Source organism: Poecilia reticulata, chromosome 23 (assembly GCF_904066995.2).
Source record: "Poecilia reticulata chromosome 23, P_reticulata-male-v2, whole genome shotgun sequence".
In the NCBI taxonomy this organism is placed as follows: Eukaryota; Metazoa; Chordata; class Actinopteri; order Cyprinodontiformes; family Poeciliidae; genus Poecilia; species Poecilia reticulata.
Genome location: NC_088852.1, coordinates 7,764,283 through 7,782,470, shown reverse-complemented (window position 1 = coordinate 7,782,470; position 18,188 = coordinate 7,764,283). Strand labels below are relative to the sequence as shown.

Genomic DNA, 18,188 nt, shown 5'->3' with positions numbered 1-18,188 from the left:
TACTTTCCCGTTTTAAAAAAAAATAAAGATACAAAAATAAAATAAGATAAACAGTGAAACGAATGAAATAGTTCCCAAATAACCCCACTAGCTCTTCTGATGGCGTACCTGGCAGGACAAACTCCGGGTTTAGTTTCCCCACACACGCCTCCCCTTCCCTTATTTGACTCGCGCGCTGACGCCTGCGTTACGTTTCAGGAAATAAAAGTAAACAACGGATTCCAGAAGGAAAATGATATTTACTCGTCCACGTTCGTGCCGTCTCTTTGATTTTTCGTCCTCCTTATTAATTATTTATGAAGGCATTACATTTCGAGAAGACAGGCCTAGTTAAATACAAACTGAAAGCTGGTGAAACTCCCGCAGAGCTCAGAGAAAGCGGATGCGGCAGCCGCTAAGGAGAGCTAGCTCGACATGGCATTTTTCTGTTTGAGTTTGTTTACAGCATGGGATACTCTCACGACAATGGCTTAAACACAACTCGTCGACATTAGGTTCGTCTGACAAATGAAATGAGCGCACAGTCCCTCGCATTCCCCCTTGTGTCATACTTTATTTCCCCGTAATTTTGTTATTTGCTTGTGTTAATTTCAGATTTAGCAATGTTAGCCATCAGATCTTCAGACGAGGAGTCCACTGAGATTGAGGAGATGGACACCTCAGAGCCGAACTGGTGCTGGTTCTACTTGGCCGAATGTGGAGTCTGGCACATGTTTGAGGTAGATTAGATTTGATCAGGTTTAAATGCATTTTAATTGATTCAAACTGCACAATTGTTTTGCTAGAAAAAAAAAGGTGTATTTAGAGTCAAATTGTGCGAGATTAAATGTATCGACAACTAATGGGAGAAACTTATATTTTTAATTGATTTTAATAATAACCACAAGTTATCTGTAAAAAAAAAAAAAGAAAAAGATTAATAATGTATCAGAATAGTTTCCACAAAAGAGAGTAGAGTGCGTGGTAAAAGTATTAGCATCTATAGACATTTTTACTTAAAAATATCTAATTTCCATATGATTTTTTTTTATGTGTCCAGATAAACCTAAATCATTTTTTAAAATGCCACTTTATCCTTAAACTTTAAATTTTTTTATTTACATTACAGGCACAAACCTCACCGTACAATTTTTGGATAGACCAACACAAAGTAATACATAGCTGTGAAGTGGAACAAAGGCGATAAAATTAACTTCTTTGTTTTTATTTATTTTAATAAAAACGCCTTTTGTACATTGCTGACTTTCCACTTCTATTCCAGCTGTAATTGTTTTGGGCTGTCTTTTCCAGCTTTCCCCGTCTTGAGGCTGAACAATTTGTTAATATTAAAACGAGCTTAAATTTGAACGAGACTCAAAGGACAACCCCCATCAGGACTTTGACTAGGCTGATGTAAAACATTCTGTTCACACTCTGATCATATGTTCACAGTAGCTGTCCTGGTGCAAGCAGCTATTGACACGTTTTCTTCCACTATTATCCTCCATCCATCTTCCCATTACCTCTGATTAGCTTCATTTACCCTTTTCAAGAAAAAAAACACAAAAAAAAACAAAGCCAGATGTGCTACCTCTATGCTTCAACCTCTGAATACTGCATACACTTTTAGTTTTTTACCACACTTTGAATTTTGACCAAAAAATTGACTTTTCTTTGTCTCGTCTGACCAGATTATAGGCGATAGCATGACAAAAGGGAGGGAAAAAGTTAGAAGTATGAATATATTTTCAACGCAGTGCAAGTCAACCCTTCAGTAAAAATTCCCTTTTGATGCCAAGGATGTGTAATTGTCTTTTTCTCCTTCCAGTTGATCATCTGATTGGTTCAGGTGTGCTCTGTTCTGTCTTGATGTCTGTGTCAGATCGATCCCAGCGCAGCCTGCTCGGTGACCAGCGCTCAGATTGAGCAGTGCTACAACAGGAACCAGCGAGGGGTCATGGAGTTCTACACAGCCAAATACACCTACAGACTAGACTTCTCGGGTAACGTAGATATTTCAAAAGGCTACCAATAAAGATGAGTAATCTAAGAAGCGGTTCACATGTAGCTCTTTGTGTGTTTTCATAAACTGCAGCTTCTTTAGTGCTGAAATCTATTCTTTTCCTCCCCAGTTATGCGACAGATTAACGTGACAACAGGAAAACAGAGGCCAATCAAACGCTCCCTGCACTCTGCCACTGGCTTCCGGTAAGGTTTAGTGCTTAAAGGAAATATACGAAATTGACTTTCTTCAGCTTTATACCATGTCATAAGTCGTGAAGATTATACCCACCAGAACATTGTTTGTTTGAGAAATCTTAGAAATTCGTGATGGACGGTATGTAAAAAAACTAGACGAGGAATTATCCTTTTGTGTAGCGTCTCATTCATTTTAAGCTAAAAACTGTCCTTGATTTGTTCTTTCAGGTTTATTTGTGATAATCTGGCCTTGCCAGTGCCATGTCATTGGGAGAGAATCAATACAGACGAGCCTTATCAGGTAAGACACATATATAGATACATACATATGTAAATATGCTGAATTCAATATAAATTGAAATTCCCACAACGCAAGATGCTTCAAATAATAAAACACATTTTTAGGTCCCAAACAAACAAAAATAAAAAAACCTCTGTAAAAAAATGCGAATGATTTTCATGATTGATTATCACAAACACTTTATGGCACTTGTCGACGCCGAAGAATGCGCAATAATAATAGTACAATAATGTGTATTTCAATTTTTGTTTTGTTTGTTTTTCTGCAGCTTGTCCAGCTCGGCAGAGACACATATGAGTTCAAGGAAGTGGCCAGGCTGTACGATAGGACCATGGATCATCCAATAAAGTCCATCCAGAGGATCCAGAACTTGGACTTGTGGGAGTTCTTCTGCAGGTAACGTGTTGTTTTGAACTGATTCCGCCGCGTTTCCTTTCGTGAGCAGACGATTCCGCTGCGACTGTGACGTTATTGTTTTTATATGCTGACTGTGACGTTATTGTTTTTATATGCTGACTGTGACGTTATTGTTTTTATATGCTGACTGTGACGTTATTGTTTTTATATGCTGACTGTGACGTTATTGTTTTTATATGCCGGCTAAATGAGTTTAGCCCGTCAGACAATTTGGGGACAAACAAAAGCAGCAAGCCGTAGTTTTAGAATCTGCAACAGATTTGGATTTCGTGCGCCACCTGAAAGCAAACTTTAGGTTTGTGTTTGCTGATGAGTACGAGTCAAACTGAGCGAGTTCAGTAAAGTCTTTCTTCCCTGCAAATCCATTATTATGCTCCGTGTTGTGTTTCTCCCCTAAGGAAGAAAACGCAGTTGCGAAAAGTCAAGCGAACTCTGGATATCGAAGAGCGAATGCTGTTCCATGGAACAGGACACAGCAACATACAAGCTATTTGTACGTTTAACTTTGACTGGCGTCTGACAGGGAGTCACGGCGATGTTTATGGCAAAGGTACAGTCCCTTTGGACTGACACTTAAACGCACCCGTGTCGTTACCTGTTTGATTTTTAAAATCTCGCTTAATTCTCCTTCCCACAGGGAGCTACTTCGCCCGCGACGCCAAATATTCCAGTAAATTCTGCCACACGACCGGGAAACACAACACCACCTTGCAGAGGCACGGACTCGCTCCGCCTATATTTGCCAACGAACCGCCCTATAAAACCATGTTCCTCGCCAGAGTGCTTGTCGGCGAATACACGGTCGGCCATCCCATGTACTGCAGGCCGCCCTCCAAGGACGCCAGCTTCACCAACTTCTACGACAGCTGCGTGGACGACATGGCCAACCCAAAAATATACGTTATATTTGACAGCAATCAGATCTACCCAGAGTATCTGATCGAGTTCTACTGATGACGAAAGAGTTGATGAACAGATTCGATTTGTGGAAATGGGAGAGAAAAAAAACAAAAACAAAAAAACCCCCCGTCACTTCCAGTGAGTAACTGGATCATTGGATATTTATTTTTTTTTTAAAGTGCCTTTGGAAATGTTTAAAAAGTGGGAAAACAATGGCGGCATTCTGCACACTTTGCTCTAAAGTTAAAAATGCTGACATGTGTGCTGTGTTTTGTACTACATGTCACTTTGCTTGTTACACATTCTGCGTAGATTGGCTTCAGTTTGGAGATTTAAGGCAGTGTTCCAACTCTGACCCCTCGTCTTATTTTTAATCCACAGTGCCATACATATGCCTATTTATAATACCAAAAATAAGTTGTGGTCTCATATGTTAGTTTGTTACAACGAAGGACTGCGAGTGCCTGCATTCGTTAGCAGTAGTTTACATACGGTCATGTTGGCATTCATTTCATGACAGCGTGTGGCTTTTATGGTGACTTCTGATGATTCTCTTTCCAGGGAAAGAGTGATTATACAACATACCACTACAAGGAATTTAACGAGCAAAAGATTTAAAATTATTCCACAATTGGCGGCTCAGAATTATAAACATAGACTTTTGGTAACTACCACTATTAAGCTGTAGTTTGATGGGAGTTTGGCTCATCGCCTGACTGTGTCCAAAATTCAGCCATTTACCCCAAACCTCCGTTAAGAGAACATCGGTTAGGGTGTTGCAACTCCCTAAAGACCGTTAAGCCAAAAATGGAAGTAGTATTTTTGATTTTTGTGCTTTTAGGTATAATTTTACCCTTCGCTAAAGGGTTCACCTGATTCATCTCATCAAAAATCCATTGAAGTTGTTTGTTGCACAAACTTCACATAAACTGTTCCGATCGCATAACTAAGACAATCGGTTGACATTCAGGCTGTTGATGAGTGTATGTAAACTTCTGACTGGTAATGCAGCAGTGGTCCTTCAAGATGGCGGTTGAAAGGAAATCCACTCCAAGTGTCTGAGGACGTTCCTGGCAACACTTCCCCTAAAACCTTTAGCGCACCATGAGTCACGTTGGCATAACATCCAAAGCAACACTCTTACTGTCGCCGTTATTATTTAAGCGTGACCTTTTGACGAGTTCTTCTCATAAAAAGCTTCTACCTCTGTGTTATTTAAACCATGCATCAGTGCACTTTTTACCCTTTCTGTGAAAGGTTTTACTCCTGACTGTGTCACCGCGACACAAACCTGTGATGATATGTTCGTCCGTAGCTCCCAAGTGTATCTTTAGAGGTTTTGACGACTGAACTTGCGTTTTTATTTTGTTACCGAGATTCTGCGGCTTAGTTCGTGTCCGTCGGAAACCAGGTGAGCGTCACATTAGAAATGCAGTGCTATAAGTGTGAGAACATCACCAGCTGTACCCGAGGAGAAAAAAAACGAGTCACCTTTGCACCTGGAGTACATTTAACCCGTCACAAATGTTGCCAGAGCATAACGTGCTTCGTCAAAGTATCTGTACGCCTTCAACTTTTCCCCATCTGCCACATCATAACGATGTAATGTGTTTTATTGGGATTTTATCTGATAAGACAGATCGTCAAAATTTAACAAGTAGGGATCTGAGAAGTGTGGCATGCATTTGTACTCGCCTTCTTTGAGTCACAACTTTGTAGTTTTGCTGAAATTAAAGTGGGTCAGCCTCTGCTATAGTATTAGCACAGCTAGCGATTGAAATAGTCTGACCACAGTTTCCCTGTTGAATTTGGGACTGGAAATTGACTGGGCTGTCATACATGGTTAAACTATCCATCTCTGGCTGTATGTTGTGTCCTCATATGGATCTTCCAGATTATCTTCACATCAACCATTTAGACCCTGCTACAGGAAAGCTTCCACTGTTGAAAAGGTGTGTTTAGACTGAGCAGTGCTGTGTTTTTTTTTTTTTTTCCTCCTTGCATTGCTTTGCATATTGGCCAAACAGTAAAAGCACTTTGTGCATGTTTGTTGGCTTGACATATATATATAGTTTTTATAGCTTTCTTTTTGATATTTCATAAAGGATTCATAAGTTTGCAATTATGCCATATTACTTCAATTTTTTGAATGAGCTTAGGAAACGTTCTAACCTAACTCATCTTCAAACCTCTCTGCAGCTTTATCTCTTATTTAGCTGCTGTGCTCCTTTAAGATACATGTTTTGTTCAATAATATAAATTAACTGCCAACATTCATAAGTTAGGTGACCCCTGACGGTTTTGCTTATGAGTATCAAACTAAAAAAGGGGAAAGTAGAAACACATGCCACACTTTCCAGAAAACTAACCAGCATGTTTTATTTCCTTTCCCTTCACTATCGAATAAAATTCCTTTAAAATGCATACAAGTTTGTGGCGGTAACACAATGTGAAAAAGTTCAACCAGAATAAATACTTTCAGAATGCACAGGATGTACTGTAATAAGTAATGTTGCTTAATAATGTAATATTGCTTTTGCCGTGTTACTTGGACGACTGTATGTATCACCAGCTGGTGTAAGAATGGACCATTTCTGGCCTCTGTTAAAAAGCTGCTGCTGTAGTTCATAGCTGATGGCTTTGAGTGTATGAGTCGGATTTATCGACAGCTGTGTGTTTCTGTGTGTATGTTGCACAGCGTAATAAATTTTGCAGCACAGAATCAAATACTTTGAAGTGTACAGCGTGTCAGACAGGACGACCGGGACCAGAATCACTGCATGTTTTTCATTTAAGTCCAGTCTTAAACAGATTCAACTAGGCAAGCCAGGTTTTTTTTTTTTTGTCTAGAACCCTCTGAGCATGTTGATTTAAGCATCAGAAAACCAGGAAGAGGAAGAACGGGGGTGACGTTTTTAATGGCGGGATAAGAAACAATGCTTGGAAATGAACATGTTTTCTTTGTTCTATTTATCTAGACCTGGCTTAAACTTTTCCATACCGAGTAGGAACTCTGTTTCACGCAATTAACTGGGAGTCTTCAGTGTAGAGCAGCCAGCCTACCTCAGTGGGAGTGGCTTAGTTCAGGAGGCAGAAACTCAAAAGCCAAATTAAATAGTCATATGAGTGAGAGAGAGAGACAGGTGGAGCAGGTTGACTTTTTTTATTCAGCTTTAGTTCATAAGCACAATGTGGGCTCTAAATGAAGAAGAAAAAATGGACACATCCGACACTCCATGGTATTGGTATTATCTGGAAGACTGTGGGAGGTGGCACAGAGTTGAGGTAAACCTTTATCTGTTCTTGAGATTTGTGTCATTTTGTGTGTGTGATCATCATGATTGACACTTTGCTCCTTTGTTTTCATTCTCCAGGATGATCCCAGCAACTCCATTAGGAGTGAGGACATGGAGGAATATTATTTGAGGGACTCGAAATGCATTATGAGCGTAAATATGTTGAACTTCCGAAGCAAGATTGATTTTTCAGGTGTGTAGGACCTCTCACGCTCACAGTTTTGGTTTATTTCCAGCTGGAATCGGCTCAAATGTGTGTTTCTGTGCAGCGATGTTGCAGACCGACCTCGCCACAGGGAAACAAAGGAGAATCCAACGCAAATTTAGTCTTGAGAAAAGGTGAAGCATTGCCAGCGGCTCCCGTTCACCACGGCGCCGTGAGTTCAGTTTGATTTCTTGCAAAGTGAAAGTGAAACCACTGCAGCTGCGTCTTTGCTCGTGTTTTCCTGTAGCTGTTCCTGTTTCTGTGGACCGCCTGTTTTCTGGGAAAACTTTGATCCTACAGCTCCTTACCAGGTGAGGGGAAAAGAGACAAATAAATGGCTTCCTGACAGTAAAGCATTTTCCTGCACATTATCTCTAAATCAGAAAAAAAAGAAAAAGAAAATCAGTTTTATTTCAAAGAATTTAAAGAACATGACATCCCTTTATTCAGTTGTTTTGATTTATTGGAAAACTAACTGCACATGGCAACCAAAATAAGATGGCAGCTGTTTGCATCGGTGCTAAACAACGTTTGAGTGGTTATGGACATTTAGCAACAAAAACAGTGACTTGATGTTGCTCATTTGCATGAATGGTTTTCAATTTGTTCATGATTCTGATTCATAATGTAGGACATATCAGTTGGAGATGGAAAATTGTTAAAAAGAAATTCTGTTTTGCCACAAAAAATATTTATATGAGTCGTGACATTCCCTAAAAAAAGGCCATTGTTTTTAGTTGCCACTGCAGGTTGCAGAGTTTTACATGAAGTTCAGCAAGTGAGATGTGGTTACTTCATTTCATTATTTTTTTTTCTTAGAAAACCTTTCTCTCAGGTATATTATGACATATTGTAAGATGAGTGTTTTACCGTTTAGTAGGTACCTGAGGGGGGAAAAACATGCTTTTGTTTCTGCTGAACACCTTAGTAAGTATTTAGTGCTCCTGCTGAACTTTTCCACATTTTCGTATGTAGCAGCCACTAACCTCTGGGAATTTTATTTATTCTAATTTTATACAATAGACTAACGCATAAATATTAAAAAAAAAAAAAAGTAAAATGACTCATGGCTTTCTTTCATTAATAACTTTGTTCTTGCCGCTCTTCCATGAAGGCCAGATTTGTTGAGAGTACAATAACTGGTTGTCATGTCAACAGATTCCCCACCTAAGCTGTTTATCTCTGCAGCTCCTCCAAGGTTACCAAAGGTTTTCTGATCTGCTCCTCTGATTAATGCCGTACTTACCTATTTACTCTTTTCCTTTCTTTTGTTTGGTCTATCACACATATCCCCATTAAACTAAATGAAAGTGTTTAGTTGGAATAGGACAAAATGGGGAAAAAAATTAGGGGGGGGGGAGAAAAAAAAACTCTTCAAGGTACTGTATGTGTGTGTGTGTGTGTGTGTGTGTGTTTAAGCTGATCCGACTGAGTGAGCTCACCTCAGAGTATAAGACTGTGGCAGATTATGTGAGCCATGATGGTCTCCTATCCAAATCCATCGTATCAATAAGCAGAATACAGAATCTGGAACTCTGGGAAATATACTGCAGGTAAGAAAGAGCTTTTATATCGAGACTTTGTGATTGTTCATCATTTTTCGTCTGTGATTTTATTTAATTTCTTAAAAATCAATTATCACTCTCTGCGTTCTTCAGGAAAAAGAGACAGCTCATGAAAATTAAACATGTCCAAGATATTCCTGAAAGGCGCCTTTTCCACGGGACCGACACTAAAAACGTGGACAGCATTTGCAAGTATAACTTTGATTTACGGATACCTAAGAAGAACGGAAGAACATTTGGTAACGGTAAGAGAGCCACTGCCACGAATCGCGTTTGTGTAATTAAAATATAAAACCTGTCTGATAAATTTTGTTGTTCTTTGTCTCTTTACAGGTATATACTTTGCCATCCATGCATCATTTGCAGACAAATATAGTACCAACAGCACACTTCATGGAAACACTAAAAGCATATTTCTTGCTCGGGTGATGGTTGGGAAATGTAACCTTGGAAAACCTGATTTACTTAAACCAGACGATGAAAACGCATTTGACAGTTGTGTGAATGATGCCAATAATCCCACAATATTTATTATATTTGATCCCAATCAAGTATACCCGGAATATCTTATAGAGTACCAATAACCTCAGTCAACATTAGTCAATTTATGTGGACGACAAAAAATCTGTTGAATAAATAAATGAATTTGTTCAATAAAGCTTTTTAGAGTAACATTCCATTTGAAGCCAACAGAGAGTTTAAAATATCCAGTAATCTCATTTATTACATAGTTAACATTACATATCAAGTATAAAATTATGTAACTTTTTTTCTTTAAACGACATTTCTGTTGACTTCCAGTGCATTATAATTACAATGCAGACATTCAGACTTATAACAATCGACTAATAAACTTGAGAACCAAACCAAAGTCTATGTGTGTGTTTCTGTTTTATCCATCTGTGTATATAAAAGTAAATGTATAATCCTGACAGAACAGATTGTACAAAAATATGCAACCAACACATTTAAGACCATTGTGGTTAGCACTTAGCAAAAGAGTTGGAGAAGACCTGTTTCATCTTTTAGAGATGAAACATCATCTTTTTTTTTTCTTTTTTTTTTTTAAGGAATTTAAATTATTGAGGTTTATCAAAAGTATCAGTCAGCAGAGGGCGCTGTTGTACCAAGCAAGACATTATAACCCAGTTCCTCAAGTTCCTCAGTGCACTTTTATTCATCATTTTCATGCTTCCCCCTAACAAAGATTAGGAAGCACTTGCACATTTTCTAATATATCCATGGTGATGAAATGTAACCCGATTGTCAACATCTGTTCAGGTCATTTCTATCATTTTTAGGATTTTGATATGAAAAGTATATCAAAAAAAAAATGTATCATTGAAAATTGGCATTTTCATCGATATGAAATGAATTTGAATTTTCACTGGCCCAAAACTAAAGATTTAGTTTTAGCCAGTGACTAGGCTAAAGCTAACTAGCCAAGTCATTGACATTTTCATGTTTTTCTTTTAATGTGACGATTAAGAGCTTTCATTGTTCTCTTGATACACTTATAGAACCTAATTATTTATTTTCTTTTCTCTGAAGAACTACACATTATCATATTTCCCAATGGTTCTATGCAAATATGTCTTTGCCTTCTTTTGTGTACAAGAAAAACACTGCTGTTGCCTTGCGTCACAAGTGAGCGTTAGCATGGGTGTATGGAAAGCTCATACGCTCACCTGTGGGTGTGTTGCTCTCTGTAAATACTTTTCATCACAGAATATTCTACACATTCTTTTATGGTCTCCAGTAGACCTCATCAGGCATGAAGCCTTTGACAGACCCAACTTTTTGTCCTCACTTGGTGAAAGCTAACCTAACTTAAAGCGAGTCATTTACTTCAGGAGCCCCTAAATATACACATTTTCTTGTTCTATTTATCTAGACCCGGATTTGACTTAAATTTAATTCCACACGTTTCCAAACTGAATGGAAACTCAGACGCAGTTAACTGGGTGTAGAGCAGCCGGCCTACCTCAGTGGGAGTGGTTTAGCTCAGGAGGCAAAAACTTCAAAAGCCAAATTAAATAGTCATATGAGTGACAGAGAAACAGGTAGAGCAAGTTATCTTTTTTTTTATTCAGCTTTAGTTGGTAAGCACAATGTTTGCTCTAAATGGAGAAGAAAATATGGACACATCCGACACTCTGTGGCATTGGTATTACCAGGCAGATTGTGGGAGGTGGCACAGGTTTGAGGTAAACTTTTATCTCATTTTTTTTAAGAGTTATTGTTTGATCAATACGGTAATGTTCTTCTTTTTGCTCTTCAGGATGATGCCAGTAATCGTGTAAGGAGCGAGGATATAGAGAAATTTTATTTGAATGACGAATCCTTTATGGTTGTAGATGCCGGCAGCTATGTGAGCAAAATAGATTTTTCAGGTGTGTGTGTGTGCGTGTGCGTGTGTGTGTGTGTGTGTGTGTGTGTGTGAACACCCATTTAATCTCAAGTTTTGGTTTGCTGCTACTGAAAATTAGCTAAAATGTGTTTGTTTTTTTTCCCCGTGCAGTGATGTTGCAGACGGACCTCACCACAGGAAAACAAAGAAGAATCCAGCGCAACTTTAATCTTGAGAATAGGTGGGGTCCAATTTACCATAACTCTGTCACTTCAGTTTGATTTTACACTAAATGAAAGTGAAACCATGTCCGTAGTTCAGACTTTGCTCCTTCCACAGATGCTCCTGTTTCTGTGCTCCACCTGTTACCTGGGAACATTTCGATGCTACAGCTCCTTACCAGGTAAAAAACTGAGAAAACCTCCAAGTGACACTGCAGGTGAAACACACGTGGGTCAGTTTGGTGTAGCTCCAAGGACCACATTGTTTGACATGCAGACATTTTTCTCTAACTTGATATTTGAATGGTACATTAACGGTAGTTATGCATTTTTAGCCCTCTATACTGCTCACACCTTAAACCTCTGCGTCTTTTATGTCGCACAGCTGATCCCGCTGGATAGACGCACCCCAGAGTATCAGGATGTGGCTCATTATGCGACACACAATGGACTCCTGAATGAGACCATCGTATCAATAACAAGGATACAAAACTTGGACCTCTGGGAAATGTATTGCAGGTAAGAAAGTTCTTCAGATGTAAGTGCACAATTTTTTTTTCTTCTCTCCTCTAGCTTGAAAACAAACAAAGCAAACATTTTATTATTTATTTTTAAAGAAAAAAGAAACAACTGATGAGGCTTAAGGGAACCAACAGCATTCAAGAAAGACGGCTTTTCCACGGCACTGACAGTGAAAATATTGCCAGCATTTGCACAAATAATTTTGATTTACGGTTGGCTGGTCAGCATGGGAAACTTTATGGCAAAGGTAATGAAATCAATATAGAAACTTATGTGCGTGTGTGTGTGTGTGTGTACTTGTATATATTACTTAGAGGACCACTTTCACCCTTTTCACCAACAAAGTGGGGTCTTTTGCAGAACGTGAGGACCTCAACCTCACTTATTTGCTTTACTCAATAGATTTAGAGGTTTGGTGTGAATTAAGCTTTGGTTAAGCTTAGGATTAGGAATAGAATGGTTAGGGGAAAATGTCATAGGCATAAATGTAGTTACTAAAGTGAATAGAATTCAGTAGAAAATGTTTGCTTCTTTTTAAGGTGATCTAATCATTTTTTCCCTTTGTCTCTCTGCAGGGATATATTTTACCACTTATGCATTCTTTGCAAACGCGTACAGTACCACCACTAGAGCTCCGACAAATGGTAAACTCACTAAAGTGATCTTTCTTGCTCGGGTGATGGTTGGGAAGTCGAAACCTGGAGAGATTTATTTCTGTAAACCAGATCATGGAAGTCTTGAAAATGTTCACGACAGCTGTGTGGATGATCTCGACGATCCCATGATATTCATCATATTTGATCCAAATCAGATATATCCGGAATATCTTATTGAGTATGAACTTTAGTCTGTTTAGGAGAAAAGCTGCACACATTTCATTTGAAGCCCAGATTGAATCATTTACAGTGGAGACTGTTTGTTTTATAACTAATTTATTATATACATGGGGTTTTTTGTATTTGCTTCAGAAGTTTTTGATTTTACAAAATGTTACAATCACAAAATGAAGATTTAGGTATTCGGAGATTCAAAAGAAAACTCTGTTGCAGAGCCGCATCAATGCTTCTTCATTCCTGTTTTAACCTCGTTTGATCCATTAACGTCTGGAGGAAACATGCAGATGCATATTTATATTATAAGTCATTAACCTGAATTATTATCAATCTTCTTGTCATTTATTTATTTTAAGCTTTCTGAAGTATTAGGTAGATCCTGGCCTCTACCAAAAATCATAAGTAGAAGGATTTTGCAGATTTCCTATTCCAGCGTCTGACAATTCCACAAATCAGAAGCTTAAGCTCCAACATGCTGTACAGTCTTTTAATGCTTTTCTACTGCTGACAGGTGAAAACAATAAAGGCTCCAAAGGAAGTAATGAGAGTCAAACAGCAGAAAACACTAAAGCTTAAACTTCTCCACTTCAGTTTATAGCAGTAATTACTCTGAAGAATAAAAGGATATTCTGTAAAAATCAATCTTTGTATGTATAGAGAGATTTTTCAGCATAAATGTGTGTTTGATTAGTAGTAGTATGGTAATTGAAACCCCTGAGGGGAGAAGGGAATTGCAATCTGAAATAATATTAGAAAAAGATTAGAAAAGTTACCACCCTGCTAGCTAAAATGATTAAATATTTCAAAAGTAGAGTTTGATGTAAGTTCGTATCTGATTGATACCTTAGAATTAAATGTAAAAACGAGGCGTAAAAATAAATCAAATTAGATGGACTTCATAAAAACTGCCAGCAGAGGGCGCTGTTGCATCAAGAAGGAGCTGTGCATAAACGTATATCGCCAAATCTAAAATCTCATTCACTTTTATAAGCAAATATCAGAAACTATGTATGAGACTTTATTTATTTATTCTTATCATATGCCACAGAAATTAAAAAAAAATCACAATCCATTTCTTGTTTGTGTTTCTTGCTAGTCTGTGTTTTATTTTTTTGTATATTGTTAAATTCAGAATCATTTCATTACTGCTAACATTATTTACGAGTTAGAATGCAATCATTTAGAAAATTACTTTAAATAAATTTTATGCTATTCATGTAAGAGCTTTCTATCTGCAAATGAAAACCTCATACTCCATCCTGTTTTTTTTGTTTGTTTTTTTACATTTTGATTAAATACCCAAACATTTTGGGCTTAAAAAAAAGATGTTTGAAACTTTGAAACTGTTTCAGAGTTTCTTCCAAGCTATTAACTGAGTGATGTTTGATCTCTTCTTAAATATTTACTGCTTGGTGTTCTCCAAGGCTGCTTTTTTATCTACACACACTTTGATGTTATCAACATGACAATAATGGCTCCGTATCCATCTCTAATTAGCTCATCTGCGTGTGTGTGTGTGTGCGTGTGTGTGTGTGAGACTGAATGTCAGTCATTATGCTCTGTTGTTTGTAGGGGAATTAAACTGGACTGAGATTTCAAAGACCTCAGTCATGTTTTCATCAGCTTGTCTCTCCTTAACTTTCTCAGAAGCTGTTCAGCCAATGGATCAATGTGTTTCTATACACACTTGAGAGGTTTAATTGGCTTAATCTGTTTATATTCGCCTGTAGAATAAAAAAAAAAAACTGCTGTATATTTCTTTTTGCGGTACTTCATAGCAAACTGAGATTTTTTTCCAAACTGTTTTCTGACGTGAATCAAGCCGTGAAAAGCTGCTAAATTGTGTCCCCTGCACTTCTGCTTCTCGACTGCTCCATCTAAGCTCCAGAAAGAAACACTCTCGCTCGAAAAATCATTTTACTTTTATTACGGAAAAGTCTTCATTGTACTTCTTACAAAACACCAGACGGTTCCAGCTAGACGTGTCCTATAATTAAATAAACATCCACAATCATCAAAGAACACCTAAGACGTGAAGAAGCTCTCTCTGTGTCGCAGACCTTCAGCTCTGTGACAGGAATCACAACCTGATATCCCTGAGCAGAGAGGAGAAAAACAACAAAGAACACTAAAGAGAAAGATAACCGTCATGTCGCCTTCTACAGCCTGATTGGAGGAAAGAAAACGGGTGAGATGATATGGCACAAAGTTGGCATTTATAATACATTATCAATAAATTAAATGTCATTTGATCACATAGTATGAAACACCGTCTGACACAACAAACAACACACGAGTGTTTACAGATCTTGCTTGGCACCGAAAGGTGTGAGAACTCATTACAGGCTTTGGCACCACTGAGATGTTTTTGTTTTTCTGTCTGAAATGTTAGAAATTTTACAAATCTTTACTTTTTCAACTGGATTGGCTTTCTATTGTGTGTTTTGTATGTGTGTGTGTGTGTGTGTGTGCGTGTGTGATTCTTTGCATTAAAAGAAGAAATCTCGCTGCATTCTTTTTACGCCTTGTTCTCTTCCAGCATTATATGTTCAGGACCAATAGTTTTTTTTTTTTTATTCTCACATTTTAAAAAAAAAGAATGAGAATGGCACCCATCATGCAATTCAACCAACAAAACGCTGGTTAGCTTTGTGCTAAAAACGACAAAGCTTGAAGCAAGATGCTACATTCATGCTATGCTCCCTTTAGATGATTAAACAGGTTTCTTTCTATGATGGACAAGTAAAATGTAGTTTTCTCTTTGTGTCATAGCAGATAGTGACACAAAACACCACTTGATGGCGACACATTTCAAAATCGCTTCAGCTAAAACAATTTCAGAAAGGCCCCTCATTTAAGCTACTGTTGCACGCAACAGTAAAGTTACAGTCAACTCAGTATTTATGGAAATGCTGCAGCTTGCGATTTACTTATTTCCGTATTTTTTGTGGTTTCAGTTTTGTTGTTCTCTTAATTTTTTTGTAAAGCTTTGATCTACTAACAAAAATCTTTACTGATCGCCTGGCTTATGAAAACATAATTTTTCCAGTCTTTCCATTCCTAAGTGGTCAGTTTTTTTATTTATATATAAATTACTATATGATCACACAGTTAATATTCGGATATTCTTAGTGTTTTGTGTTGGGTATGAGCACGATTAGTGCAGCCAGCCTTGTTAGCTGTAAAGCGCGTCTCCATGTGGAATCTCTTGGAACAGCGGTTCTCAAACTTTTCTGTAATTTTTTGAACCCCTCCTCCAGAACAAGACCGGATAAAAAAATAAAATATAACGTATGATGCATTTATTTTATATTTACCTTATTTGTTTTTGTTGTGTCAAAATGTGAAGTATAGTTTTTGTCGAATGACTTAAAACACTGATTATATTTTAGGAAGCATCAAATTATAGTTTATATTTGTGTAAAACATGTTAAAAGGACAAAGAAAGCAAAGTTCTTTGGTGCAAATAAATGTTCTCTTATATGTCAGATGTTGGTATAGTTTAGAATAGTTTTTTTTAGTGCTTTATTCTCTACTATTTTTCACTCTGGAACATGGATTAGAGAAAGATATCGGCTCTAACAGCAGTGCTCAGTGATAAGCTAACTACTATAAGAAATATGAACTGATAGATATGTAAATCTTAGCATTTCTATACAGCACAGTGTGGGCAATTCTTAATGTAATTGTGAAATACTGTCAGAAGTGCAAATTAAACTGCTAATTACCGATCGTTTAAACTCATGGCAGTCGTGTTAGATTTCATAGCAAGTGTACGAAACCTGCACTTATCAACCAAAACACTCACCGCCTCTCCGATAAGAAAGGCTTTTCTTTCTATTTTTCTATTTTGATATTTACAAGAAATCTGACAAACTAAGAAAGTCCAAGTCTTGTTGTGTTACCGTTTTAAAAATGTCAACGATCCTGGAGGTACTCGGAAAGCTAGAATGTACTGAGAAAAAGATTGAGAACCACTGTCCTGGAGAATATAGATATTTTTTTTTTTCCATAACTCTGATATTTCAAAGAGGTCGTTCATATTTACACCCCAGTCCACCTGCTGAGGTCTCTCTCTTCCCTTTGATGCAGTTTCCTGCAAATTTTCAGCTTCCTCTGATGCCTTCCTATTTCCCACAGCAACAGATTCCAACCTGAATTGTGCTGTTGTTAGTGCCTACTTGTTTACTGCTTGAAGAAAAGAAAGCATTTGTGAGTTGTTTTTCGACACCACTGGTCGGAACTAGTCCCTAGCACAATTTCTCGGTGCATCTCTCCGTTTTTGTCTCCTCCTTTAACAAGAGCTGTGTCACAGTTATGGTAAAAGAACCATCAGATTTAGTTTTAGTAGTCTGAGCCACCAAATGAACACTGCGGCGCGATGCAGAAGTTTGCCGTCAAACCTCAAACACACCTACTTCGACCGTCCCAGACCTCGACTGAGCATTTTGTTTCCGTCCCGCTCCACGCTTCGAGCGCCGCAAAGAGACGAGACAGCAGGGCGTCTCGGTTTAGGGCTCCCCTCTCTGCTTCGTCTTGAGCCCCTGTCGCTCCATGATGTTCCACAGCTTGCGCAGGTTGGACTGAGTAATGGCGTCGTCGGGTTTGAGTTGAAGGGCTCGTAGGTAGTTGGCCTCCGCCTCGGGAAGCTTCCCGTTCAGGTGAAGGATGGCGCCAAGGTTCATCAGAGCAGCTGGGTACTGGAGGGGGGAAAAGAGAGGGATGGTTCATCACAAGAGACAAAGTTGGCGCCTTAGAAATGATGAGTGATGTGAGGCGTTGCCTTTGAGGGTTGCCAAACTTGGTACCCTTATTTGGGCAAACTATTTTAAACCTGACCTTCTTAACTCTACGCTTGACGCAGCTATTTATCAGAGATGCACGCTTTAGGAACCTGGCCAGACTTTTTGTAGGAGATGGATTCCTTACATGTGGCAGCATTTTTTTATGTCACATCAACAGCTTTAAGAGAGAATTTAGAAGAAAACAAGCTTTTGTTTGTAGTGAGGAAATTTACTTAAGAGTAAAATAATTCAAGATGTACAGTGTTGGCCATAGTGAAATATCACAGTAACAGGAGTGGCTGAACATCAGAGTAACACACCAAACCGAGAGGCAGCTATAAGACTCTGCATGAGCTAGAGCACAGTATTTATGTATGCATCAAAGAACCATATATTTTAGGTTGTAGAATAAATCCCTTGGGTTTTAAACAGTGAATGAACACTGAGAATCTACAAAGTCCTTAACGAATGTAGCTGACAAACACACGCAAATCTCCTACTACACAGATCTGGCTTTGCTCCCGGGGCCCCTACACACTCCCAGCATGATGCATGGGTCGAAATTTGGCAACCAGTTCACGCATTTTCCTTCTCAAGCACAACAGTTGGTCTCTTC

At 38.3% G+C, this 18,188-nt stretch overlaps 4 protein-coding genes across 6 annotated transcripts in view; 3 read left to right on the top strand and 1 right to left on the bottom strand.

The window, feature by feature from the left end:
* Positions 1-7: 7 nt before the first annotated feature.
* Positions 8-6,289, top strand: LOC103459240 (protein mono-ADP-ribosyltransferase PARP11). Its single transcript, XM_008400639.3, has 8 exons — positions 8-494; positions 595-719; positions 1,862-1,982; positions 2,112-2,187; positions 2,407-2,479; positions 2,748-2,875; positions 3,295-3,446; positions 3,534-6,289. The coding sequence occupies exons 2-8, from the start codon at positions 603-605 to the stop codon at positions 3,848-3,850; spliced, it is 984 nt and encodes a 327-aa protein (XP_008398861.1). The 5' UTR covers positions 8-494; positions 595-602; the 3' UTR covers positions 3,851-6,289.
* Positions 6,290-7,168: 879 nt separating this feature from the next.
* LOC103459239 (protein mono-ADP-ribosyltransferase PARP11-like) lies at positions 7,169-9,733 on the top strand. The gene is made up of 6 exons (XM_081603836.1): positions 7,169-7,245; positions 7,329-7,431; positions 7,545-7,608; positions 8,717-8,850; positions 8,956-9,107; positions 9,196-9,733. Exons 1-6 carry the CDS (start codon positions 7,233-7,235, stop codon positions 9,444-9,446), a joined length of 717 nt encoding a protein of 238 aa, XP_081459962.1. The 5' UTR covers positions 7,169-7,232; the 3' UTR covers positions 9,447-9,733.
* Positions 9,734-9,905: 172 nt separating this feature from the next.
* Positions 9,906-13,842, top strand: LOC103459238 (protein mono-ADP-ribosyltransferase PARP11-like). Its single transcript, XM_008400636.3, has 7 exons — positions 9,906-11,069; positions 11,144-11,255; positions 11,384-11,453; positions 11,552-11,615; positions 11,819-11,952; positions 12,051-12,202; positions 12,531-13,842. The coding sequence occupies exons 1-7, from the start codon at positions 10,974-10,976 to the stop codon at positions 12,800-12,802; spliced, it is 900 nt and encodes a 299-aa protein (XP_008398858.1). The 5' UTR covers positions 9,906-10,973; the 3' UTR covers positions 12,803-13,842.
* Positions 13,843-14,695: 853 nt separating this feature from the next.
* The window catches only part of tmtc2a (transmembrane O-mannosyltransferase targeting cadherins 2a), a 50,206-nt gene continuing 46,713 nt past the window's right edge, over positions 14,696-18,188 (bottom strand). For 2 of the 3 annotated variants that reach the window (XR_001776200.2, XR_014086013.1), the window contains one exon: positions 17,344-17,488. Coding sequence is in view for 1 of the 3 variants with exons in the window: in XM_008400628.3 (XP_008398850.1) it covers positions 17,300-17,488 (189 nt within the window). In the remaining 2 variants the exon portion in view is untranslated. Of the gene's footprint in view, positions 17,489-18,188 lie in introns of all 3 variants that reach the window. The other variant, XM_008400628.3, reaches the window with a different exon arrangement.

Bases quoted from the DNA above. Each gene is read 5' to 3' on its own strand.
- LOC103459240 (XM_008400639.3), top strand. From the start codon at position 603: ATGTTAGCCATCAGATCTTCAGACGAGGAGTCCACTGAGATTGAGGAG. The intron at 720-1,861 runs GTAGATTAGATT...TGTCTGTGTCAG, and splicing joins GAGTCTGGCACATGTTTGAG to ATCGATCCCAGCGCAGCCTG. The intron at 2,876-3,294 runs GTAACGTGTTGT...TTCTCCCCTAAG, and splicing joins TTGTGGGAGTTCTTCTGCAG to GAAGAAAACGCAGTTGCGAA.
- LOC103459239 (XM_081603836.1), top strand. The intron at 7,432-7,544 runs GTGAAGCATTGC...GTTTTCCTGTAG, and splicing joins AAATTTAGTCTTGAGAAAAG to CTGTTCCTGTTTCTGTGGAC. The intron at 8,851-8,955 runs GTAAGAAAGAGC...TGCGTTCTTCAG, and splicing joins CTCTGGGAAATATACTGCAG to GAAAAAGAGACAGCTCATGA.
- LOC103459238 (XM_008400636.3), top strand. From the start codon at position 10,974: ATGTTTGCTCTAAATGGAGAAGAAAATATGGACACATCCGACACTCTG. The intron at 11,256-11,383 runs GTGTGTGTGTGT...TTCCCCGTGCAG, and splicing joins GAGCAAAATAGATTTTTCAG to TGATGTTGCAGACGGACCTC. The intron at 11,616-11,818 runs GTAAAAAACTGA...TATGTCGCACAG, and splicing joins ATGCTACAGCTCCTTACCAG to CTGATCCCGCTGGATAGACG.